The sequence below is a fragment of the Neltuma alba genome, unplaced genomic scaffold (genome assembly GCF_004799145.2).
Source record: "Neltuma alba isolate B1F8T4 unplaced genomic scaffold, ASM479914v2 tig00004800_pilon, whole genome shotgun sequence".
Classification (NCBI taxonomy): domain Eukaryota; kingdom Viridiplantae; phylum Streptophyta; class Magnoliopsida; order Fabales; family Fabaceae; genus Neltuma; species Neltuma alba.
In genome coordinates this window covers 1-11,280 of record NW_021633864.1, presented here as the reverse complement: position 1 = coordinate 11,280, position 11,280 = coordinate 1, and the positions used below count along the sequence as shown (strand labels likewise).

At 30.8% G+C, this 11,280-nt stretch overlaps 1 protein-coding gene across 1 annotated transcript; it reads right to left on the bottom strand.

The window, feature by feature from the left end:
- Positions 1-5,940: 5,940 nt before the first annotated feature.
- On the bottom strand, positions 5,941-7,413 carry LOC114745767 (protein phosphatase 2C 51-like). The gene is given in 4 exon segments (XM_028933934.1): positions 5,941-6,226; positions 6,737-6,769; positions 6,772-6,841; positions 6,973-7,413. Coding segments are annotated over 4 exon segments (810 nt in total). The 3' UTR covers positions 5,941-5,960.
- Between the last annotated feature and the right edge of the window lie 3,867 nt (positions 7,414-11,280).

The following is an 11,280-nucleotide window of genomic DNA, read 5'->3' as shown; positions in this document are numbered from 1 at the left end:
CAAAAAAATTTTCAAAAACTTTCTTTTTCTTTAAATAAAAAAATATTTTTGTCAAATAAAATACACAAACTTTTTTGAAAATAAATTAAATAAACGTTTTTAAATAAACACTGATCAAGTGACACGCATTTCTCACTACAAAAAGAAATATGATTAGCAACAAAATTTAGCGATAAATTTTTTTTAGCAATAGATTAGCGACAAAATCTGTTCCATCGTTAGTTGTTCTGTTGTTAAATGTCGTTGCTAATCCAAAATTTTTTTTAAAAAAAATAAAAATACCATGTTGCTAGATTGGCCTAAGAAGGAAGCTAGTGCATGGCTAACCACATATTAGGGAGAAATTAATAATCCTCCGGTGGCATCTTTCAATTCCAGTAACACTATATGTTCGATTATGATGAAAGCAGAGGGAGGGGTTTCGACAAAGAGAAGGTGAAAGGATCGCGACGGCAACAATGGGGTTTGGAAGCAAAAAGAAGAGGAGGGAAAATCGGGGGTCTAATTGAGAACAAATAGTCACGATTCCGCACACTTGAATTAAGGGCTACGATTAAAGAATCCAACATGTAATCATACTTCCACCATGTATAAACAATTTGCCACTCCTGATCCAAAAGATTATCAATTATTAATATCAATATTAAAATATAAAATTATAAAAAGCAATGCCAGTATGCATATTACATAAGAAATTTGAGAAACAGTAAAATTAATAAAATAGCTTGTTAATATTAATAAAATTATTTAAAGTATATAAAAATGTTCTATCACATATAAATGTTGTGATAGAGTTTTGAGATTTTGACTAATTAATAAATTAATAAATATATCCAGATGCATAAGAAATATTTTATCACAAAGATAAATTAAGGACAAAATTGTCCGTATAAAAATTTTTGCCCTTCTCTTCCTTCCCAAAGAAAACAAGATAACATTAAAATTCTCCTATTTTCCTTTTGTTCATTAAAACCCCTTCTCTCTCTTCTTTTCTTTTTTACTTTATTAAAATCTCTCCCTTCCCCTCCTCTCTTTTGAACCAAATACAGCCTAAAGAGAGAGAGAGAAAAAGCCTTTCAAACTCCATATAACAGACCGATTCCCAAAAGATTATGTCATTCATCTTCATGTTCGAATTAAAAATGATTTTATTGTAGTTTCAAAAGGAAAGAAACAGAAGGATTATAAAGAGAGCATAAGAAAAGAACATCCATGACTGATGAGGAGGTGAGTAGAGAGTGAGATGGACATGGAAAAGCGATTTCTGATTGAGGGAGAGAAAACGAGCTAGTAAACATCTTGGCTCTTGGGTTATTATGATAAATTTATAAAGTTCAAAATTTCTGAATTAGCCCTCTTGGAATTAGGTATTTATCAAGGAACAAAAATTGGACTAGACATTAAACTAGTTGAGGTAGCAATTTAAAGGTCAGTAAGTCAAATCAAAGTCAACTTAAAATCAAACCTGTCATATTAAAATAGTATAATTGAATTGAAAATAATAAAATACAATAATGTTAATAATCATTTATAACAAAATATGAGGAAATACAAGAATAGTTTAATTGTAACAATAACAAAGTACAACAATATTGAGAATGTTTATCTTATGATTTCTTAATAACTAAAATTAATAATTATTAATATCAAAATCATTATTAAAATTCATTCAAATCTATTGTGATTGACATGTTAGGATCTTAATAAGAAAAAATAGAACCAATAACAACATAATCATTCAAATCGATTCATCAACAATTCACACTGGTTTTCACTGGTTCACTCTAGTTTTTATCGGTTTAACCAGGTTGATATTAGTTTAATCTTTGGTTGGTTTAGCACTTAAACTAGGCTGGTTGAATGGTTTTCTAGTTAAATCAGTTGGTCCAATCTGGTTTTTCTCTTGGTATTTATTAAATTTGTAAGTTTCAAAAATTTTGAATTAGTCCTCTTGGCTTGATTAGGCATTTGTTAATAGTGTAAGTCTCAATCCGAATTTTAATATTTTAACCGGATTTAATTGGAATTTTCACAAAATGCATTTCTCTCTATTATATTTAAGTTGAATGTAATTAACAAACTCAGCTGAAAAAAAGAAAAGAAAAGAATATTATTAATAAAAAAAACACAAGACATAAGTTTACAAAGCGTATTAAAATTTAAGCCTGCTATTTTAGGTTTTGTATCAAAAAGACTACTTTAAGTTCGCAGTTCATTTCAGGATGATTGTATTTATTATAAAAATATAACTTTGGTCCGTGAATTTTTCTTAATTATTGTTTTAATAGCTGAATTTTGACCATAAGAAACTCAGTTATAATATCTTTTTATTTTGGGACAGCCCAGTCCCTATAACTTTTTTAACTCAGTAAACTATAAGGACTAATTTGTTGATGAACATAACTGATCACGAAAAGAAAATATATAAGGATTAAAATGTATATCGTCCTATTCACCAAAAAAGAAATGTACATCGTCCTCTATTTATTTATTTCAATATATTATTATCATTACAAATCAGTAAATTCCAACAAAAATAATTTTTGTTTAACTTTTATGATAATTTTTTATTAGAAAAATTATTAGCTTTTTAATAGTTATCTAGCTAACGTTATATAGGAACTCAAATATAAAATAACCTAATGCTGTTAATAAAAAATGATTAGGCCAACATTTTAAATATTATTAAAATATTCTTAAGTACTGACATACTACTTCCTGTTTTTAATATAAAAGTAAATAATTAATTTATAGATATTAAGAAAATTAGTTGAATTAGATATTTGTTATAAATATTTGTTGATTTCTCAAGAATATTTTTTTAATCATGTGTATTATATTTAACTACTTCTTAATGAAATTTGCTTTACCATATGCAATCAATAGGATACTTTACAGAAGAAATTATAAATTTAAGAAATAAAGTAGATTAATGTATTATATTTAGGACCAAAATAAACTTTTCATTTAACTCTTACATTTAATATTAGAGGTAATATTAAGTTTAACTTAAAAAGAAATTAAAGTCATAAATTTGAAAGAAAAAGTTAATTGACTTATTATATTTAGGATCCAAATAATTTCTTCAATTGACTCTATTTAGAATTGGAGGGTATACTAATTAAAAAATATTTTAAAAAAAAAACCATACAAGACCACGTCAAACTGTCAAAATGTTTGATATCATTTTTTTGAAAAAAAACTAATATGCTTCTTCCCATAATTTTATCTCACTTTTAATCAATGTTTTATAGAATCTACCTCTTCTGCTGCTACTGGTTTAATAGACCCTTTTTGACACTTTTTATGGTCTATTTCCTTAACTTTTAAATATCTACTCTTTATTTGAAAATTACTCCATCAAGCAATACCAACTGCACATGTTCTTATATATGACACATCATCTCAATTCTTCTGTTTCTTGTTCGATCCTTTTAGTTGTGATGATAATAAAAATTTTTAGCATATTTTTATCTCGTGTCCTTATGTCAAAGCAACCAGTTTGATAAAATTTTAAGAACACATTTTTTCATATTTTTCGAGTTGGTTGAAGTCTACACTCTATCCTCTTCACTCAGATTGCCTTAATAATATTATGCAAGGAATAATTGTCCTTTTTAAAATCATCTAGCGTAAAAAAATATTGCTGGTCATAGTGGTGTCATTTAGCCTCCACATCAGGTCATTAGAGAAGTCCTTGGCATTTTCATCCATAGATTTCTCTGGTAAGGGAAAAAAAAAGCACATCTTACTTCTTCCAGATGAAATGCTGCTGATGATTATCTCTTAGAAGAAGGATTGGTTTATTTTATTTTACAAGAACAAAGTTAATAAAAAAAAAATTTATATTGTCATATCATCGTTTGTAGTTCAGGACAGCCGGTATTGCGCATTTGTTAAAAAAAAAAACCAAAGAGATAACCAATCATTTCTTCTACACTTGTTTGTGTGCAGCTCTTTGTTGAATCATTTGTAGAAGGCGCCTTAATGAAATTGCACAGAATTTCTTAGAAATCATTTACATCAATAAGAGGAACTTTAATCTTACAGCCTTCCATCATCATCAATCAGTCATTTGGCAAGATTTAAAAACGATGTTGTCCAGTTAATTTTTCTTGTGTTTATTCTTCTTTAGCACCCCTCTCTTTTCACTAAAAAAAACAGACTTTAGGCGACGACTTTCGGCAGCGACAAAAAAAGTAGCCGCTGAAAGTCCACTTTCGGCGGCGACACCAAAAAGTCGCCGCTGAAACCAAGACTTTCAGCGGCGATTTTTCTAGTCGCCGCTGAAAGTTCACCATTGAAACCAAGACTTTCAGCAGCGACAAAAGTGTCGCCGCTGAAAGTGGACCTTCAGCGGCGACTTTTTTTGTCGCCGCCAAAAGTGGACTTTCAGCGGCAACTTTTTTTGTCGCCGCTGAAAGTATAATATAATAATATATATTTTATTTTACAATATTAATAAGCAAATTGCCGAAAGGACCTTCAGCGGCGACTTTTTTGTCGCCGCCGAAAGTGGACTTTCAGCGGCGACAAAAGTGTCGCCGCTAAAAGTGGACTTTCAGCGGCGACTTTTTTTGTCGCCGCTGAAAATATAATATAATAATATATATTTATTTTACAATATTAATAAACAAATTGCCGAAAGTGGACCTTCAGCGGCGACTTTTTTTGTCGCCGCTGAAAGTATAATATAATAATATATATTTTATTTTACAATATTAATAAAAAAATTGCCGAAAGTGGACCTTCAGCGGCGACTTTTTTTGTCGCCGCTGAAAGTATAATATAATAATATATATTTTATTTTACAATATTAATAAAAAAATTGCCGAAAGTGGACCTTCAGCGGCGACTTTTTTTGTCGCCGCTGAAAGTATAATATAATAATATATATTTTATTTTACAATATTAATAAACAAATTCAATCTGGCTCAGCGGCAAGAAGGTTGGACACGAAGGGAGGCGGTCACGAGTTCGAACCTGGAAGAAGACACATTTAAGGTGAAAATATTTAAACGATGACGTGGCAAGGAGGAGTGACGTGGCAATGACGTGGAGGTGGCTAGTGATGATGTGGCGGTCGGCGGTGATGACGTGGCCGCCGATGGCGATGACGTGGAGGTCGACGGTGCTGACGTGGCGGCAAGAGACGATGACGTGGCACCGGCGGTGATGACGTGGCATTGGTAAAGCCAATTCTTCTTAGGCATTACTTTTAGCGGCGACAAAAAAGTCGCCGCAGAAAACACTTTCAGCGGCGACAAGAGTGTTGCCGCCGAAAGTGTTTTCGGCGGCGACTTTTGTCGCTGCTGAAACTTCTAAAAGTCGCCGCTGAAAGTATCTTTTAACGGCGACCTTTTTAGTCGCCACTGAAAGTTTTCAGCCACGGCTGCTACGGCAACGACTTTTCAGTGGCGACTTGTCGCCGCAAAAAACTTTCGATGGCAACTTTTGTACTTTCAGCGGCGACTTTTGTCGCCGCTGAAAGTCAATTTTTTTGTAGTGTTTTCATTCCTATTTCCTAGTTATGTAGGGCTTACTATAAAGGAACTATGTAAACTTATCTTCTTTTAATATCATTTTGACTTAAATAAAAAAATTAAGTTTTTACAGTTATTTTTTTCAACTTTTTATAGTTTCATCAATTATTTATTATTATATTTATAATTTATTAATTTGTAAAAGAAAGAATATTGGTAGCTAATAATATGTGTCTCATTATAAGCATAACAATTTTTCATACATTGCATTACAAAGTATCCCGTCAACCAAACGGACTTTTAAAGATTAGATGGAACTACAGAAACTGATAACTAATTCTTTCCTAAAAATAAGATACAAAGAAAAAGTATGAAGTATAGACAAGCTTCACATTAGAGGATATATCTTGAAAACTTCGGAAAAAAGTGTAAAAAGAAAAACAAATGTAGTGCTGGATCAATATATATAACTTTAAGCTACTTAAGCCGGACTACAATAACGCTAATATTGTCCCTGCTTCCTCGAGCCATAGCCAATTCTGCTAATAATGCTGCAGCTTCTGCTGCCCCATTTTTAACGAACCCCATCTTGAAAATCCTCCTCACCACCTCGCAAGCCAACTTGTTGGATATCACATCCCATAGCCCATCGCTCGCTATTACCATAAACTCATCCCTCTCTGTTCTTTCATATACCTTTACTTCTGGCTCTGATACCACATATGGCTTCATACAATGATCGCCTGTAACAAATTGAAAATAAAACATATAAATTTTACTCACTCTTTAGATTTTTCTTCACTTATTGATTAATTTTTTTAATTTTAGCACAAAACAACCCGATCATTATAATTCCTTAACTAAATACTTCATTTGATCCTTAATATAAAATATAACTTCGTGAGTAGATAAAACGAAGTAGTTAAATTAGTTACATGTCAAAAATATATGTCAGCTTCATCTTCTTTGAAAAATCCTCTTCACAACACAACTATTATTTAATGCAAACTCCCTTAACATATGTACCTAACAACAATAATTTGAAATAAAAACTGATAAGTATAGAAGATAACATGGATCAAAACTTTATATTTAGGATAAAATTCAACTTTTCACAAGAGGTAACAAGGTATAAATATTGAGTTGTTTTAAATTAATAATATATGAAAATTAAATTTATAATTGAAAGGAAGCTTAGAATTACAAGTTATATTTTTTGACGGTCCATTAGGGGGGGGGGGGAATAACGGTACCTATGGATCTTGAAGTAGCGAGTATTCCAAGACACGATCCCCGTTCCAACTTATCACTGTTCCTCCGGCTTTTTCCACCCTCTCTCTTTCATCTGGTCGATTTGGCTGCAGGTTTTTCAAACAACGTACATTTAATTTCTCAGTTACTTCATATATTATTTCGTCATTTACAGTTCTAAGAAGCGGAAAAAGATATGATAAAGGAGAGTTCTGTTGGATATGGCGATGATCACCACCTTATGATCCTTTGAAAGTGGGAAGGCGACTCCTCCACGACAAAGTACAGCTCTAGAATCTCCACAATTGGCGACAAGCAGGTGGTCACTGCTGACAACTACCACCACCGCCGTGGAACCAACCGTGCCATCTTCTCCGACGACTTCACGATCCATTCTCATGAAGGACGAGCACATCACTTCACGCCAATCCACCAATCCTCTCTTCTGACCTGCTCCCTCCTTCATTACTTGCTCCGCCACCACCAAGTGCATCCTCTCGCGGCAAGCGTTGGCCACCGTAGCTCCGCCGTGACCATCATAGACTGCGAAAAAGTCATAGCTTCCCATAAATCCCGGTACTATCTTCACGGCGTCCTCCATCATCCTCCGCTTCCCTATCACCGATATGGAACCGTGTGACGTGGAAGCTGCTCTTTTTCTGTATCTTTCTTTCTTCATCTTCTTCTTGTTCTTCCATGGACGATATCTTCGAAGACAGTGTCGTGTTGATTCGTTGCATCTTCCTGTGACATTTATTGGAGAATTCTCGAGGCTCGGATCTTCCCGTTGAATCTGTTCATGATCGTCTTTTGTTGAATGAAGAGGAACATGAAGGGCATGAGGCTCTTTTATACGCGTTGAAGGGAGTTATGGCAGGCGTGGGGGGGCATATGAAGAGAGTACACGAGGAGGGTTGAGATTGAGCAGATCTCCACGTGTCAAGTTTTGGTGGAGGGTCAAAAGTAAAAGAGAAAGGCGGCAAGAAAGACGAAGAATACGTACGTGTGGAGATCAACAAGTGCAACGTGGCGATTCAAATAATAAACCGCCGCCCTTCGATTCATGAATGAGTCACCTGTTTCCGTTCAGGCCCCCGCCCAAAGTAGTTCACGTCGACTTTTTATATTTTTTTTATATTAATTCTTGGGAGAAATACAATCAAATCCCAAAAAAAAATAATAATACCAAATATTCTAATAATAATCTAAACAGCTTGTAATAATAAGTTTTAGGATAGAAAATGACAACCTCTTATACTTGTTTTGTAATTTTTTTCCTCACTTAAAACTTCATTATAATTCTCCTTTAATTCTTCCATGTAAAAGTGTTCTATAGTTTAGTGAATTAAAAAATCAATTAGAATGAAAATGATTTGAAAAGAATTGAAAAGAAAATAATGAAAAATTTCTGACCTGCTAGAATTGAAAATGAGTTCAACAAAAATTTATGTTTGGTTGGATTGAGAAAATTGAGCTATTTTACCCAAATACTCTTAATAGAAAAATATAATATTATTAAAGAAAAAAATGCTCTTTTGAAAGTAGACAAAATGATATAAATAAAAAATGCTTTTCAAACTTACACAATAATATTATTCAAAAAATCAATAAATTATAATTTAAATAAATAAATAAATATGAATATTCAATAAAAATAAAAAATACTCTATATATATTAAATGATTAACAAATAAATAAGAAAAAAAATTAAATAACAAAGTATAAATAAAATATATTAAAGAAGAGAAAATAATCAATTTGAATATGAAAAAGATATAAATATTATATAAAGATTATACATCCTAATTTTGGCTTGGGAGAATTGTAATTTTTTTTTCAATTCTTTGTTTGTATTTTTATCAGTTAAGCATTTTAGACAAATTTATATAATATATTTTAAGCTGGTTTCATTTTGTTTTCAAATCATAAGATACAATATGACATGAAAAAAATATACTCCTCCGATCCTAAATATAGGACTCATTTTGTTGTGTAATTTACACTACAAAATAGGTTCTATATTTAGAACTGGAGGAGTATATTTCTTAATTTAAATACAAATTAGGCAAATAACATACCATTGATTGGAAAGCTCACTGGGCCTAATTTCTAATACAATAAGACACATCCAAAAAAATTTATTTTTAAAATTATGTTTGGTGAAATTTAAACTTTAATATGATAAAAAATTTAAAAAAAAAACAAATTCGAATTTGATGCACCAAATTCAAATTTTCGTGCATCATATTTGAATTTGCCCAAGCATATTTGAATTTCTTGCAAAATTGCAGCAAATTCCGCAGCAAATTGTCTATCAAATTCAAATTTGCTCCATCAAATTCAGGTTTGCTCATTCAAAATGGACAAGTAACATTTCATTTAAAACCTCTACAAGTCTTTTTAATAAAATAAGACCCATTTTAAAAAAAATTTATATTTTTAAATTGATGATTAAAAGAATGAACATAGGTTAAAAATATTTTTCTCATTTTTCATTCTTTCTTCCCATCATGCTTTGCTTGCCCCTGTTTTGAGTTTAGGAAACAAAGCAATTAACAAGAGCAAATTGGAAAGGACCATTTTAGGCGGGTGACTGAAATTGGTTCCCACCATTTTCAGCTCTTTAAAGAAAAATCATGGTCCCATTTCAATTCCTTTCCAACCTCTTCTTTCAACCTGCCACTTGAAAATTTCGATTTTTCATTTCCTTCTTCAAATTTTCCTTGAACCAAACGGGTTTTTATAGAGATAAGAGATAGAATATTAAATAAAAAAGAAATAAAAATCAGAGAAAGTGTTCTTACAACTTAGAAGCATCACTTAGAATATGAACTTCATACCAACCAACAAAGTTGATAAATACTACCTCCAGTAATTAATGAAATACTTAATTAATTAATTTAGATAAATTATTAAAATTAGTTAATTAGTTATTTATAATATACTACCTCCGGTCCTAATTATAAGACCTCATTTGTAGATTATAAATGAGATTTTATAATTAGAACAAGAGATAGTATATGATTTGAGTTTTCTAAATTATTCTATTAATCATGATTACCTTCGAATGTGCAAACCCAAAACCCCCTCATATAAGAAATATGGATATTTTGAAAAATAATATATAAATTTGAAAGATAAAATAAATTGAAATTTTATATTTATTCAGGTCAAATCTCATGCCTAATTAGCTTTTCTTTTAAAAGAGGATCCTATTGAGAGACCTTTTTTTTTTTTGTTGGGTTGGAAATCTTATTGGGATAAATCCTACTTCCGATGATATATCTACAAGTATGCGTCAAAGCCTCAGATGAAAATTTGTTTTTTTGACCAGCCTCAAATGAAATTGGACCTTGACTTTTCATTGGAAGATATATATATATATATATATATAGGGAAATTACAATCAAGTCCCACAGAAGAGAAATAATTATCAAAAGATCCCAATAACAATCTCAACAACCTATAATCACAAGTCTTATAGTAAGAATGATAATCTCTGGTATTTGTTTTTCAATTATTTTCTTTGTTTGGGACCTCATTATAATTCTCTCTCTATATATATATTTTCTTGGTAAACATGGGAACAAAAATAAAATTTGTAATAGATTATTATTCTATTCACAAATAAAAATAATAATGCAACTCATTTTCTAGATAACGAATGTTACGGACAAAATAAGGTTTCAAAATAGTTGTGATTTAATTTCATTAAAATATGCCCACATACGCAAAACTATGGAAGTTTGGAACTGCCTTGAGAAGCTAAATAGGATTGCAGGTCTGCCCAGGCTACTAATTGGTCCATGCCTTAAATGATGATTTTAAAATGGGCTGCATTGTTTTATTGGATTATATAATAATTTATTTTAATTTGCTAAAGTTTTGATATTATATATATAGATAGATAATTACAATAGTCATATGCTTTGCATACAGAATTTGAAAATTGTGATACTTACTTTAGTTCTAAATATAAGAGATTGATAACTTTCTATGCCAAATGTATAACGTGTTCACAAACTATTCATATCAACTACATATAAGAATAGTTCTAATGCAAATGATTAAATTAAATATCTTAAAAAAATCAACATACAATTTTAACATAATTATCGTAATTAATAATTTTTTTAGTTTTTACAAATTCGTTATCTAATCATTATACTTCCTTCGTCTAATATAAGAATTTGTTTGACTTTTATTTTGATGCTAAATATGAAATCTCAATCCATTTTGTCTCTTATATTTATTTATTTTTTTCAAGATAATCCTTGTAGTATAGTAGTTCTAGCTAATACACTTGATTAGTAAGAATGCTTCAGGAAAGACAAATCTATTTATTATAAATAACTAATTTAATTAGTTTTGTTATCTATTTAAATTATTAATGGACCTTTATATTAATGACAGGAAAACAGTATTAAAATCAGATGAAGTGTATACACACAACGAGGGGCGGAGAGCCGGAGAAGGCATCATATTCAAATTTCAGAAGTCAACATGTAAGCTCATGATGACACGTGTATTGGTTTCCTTTTCTTTC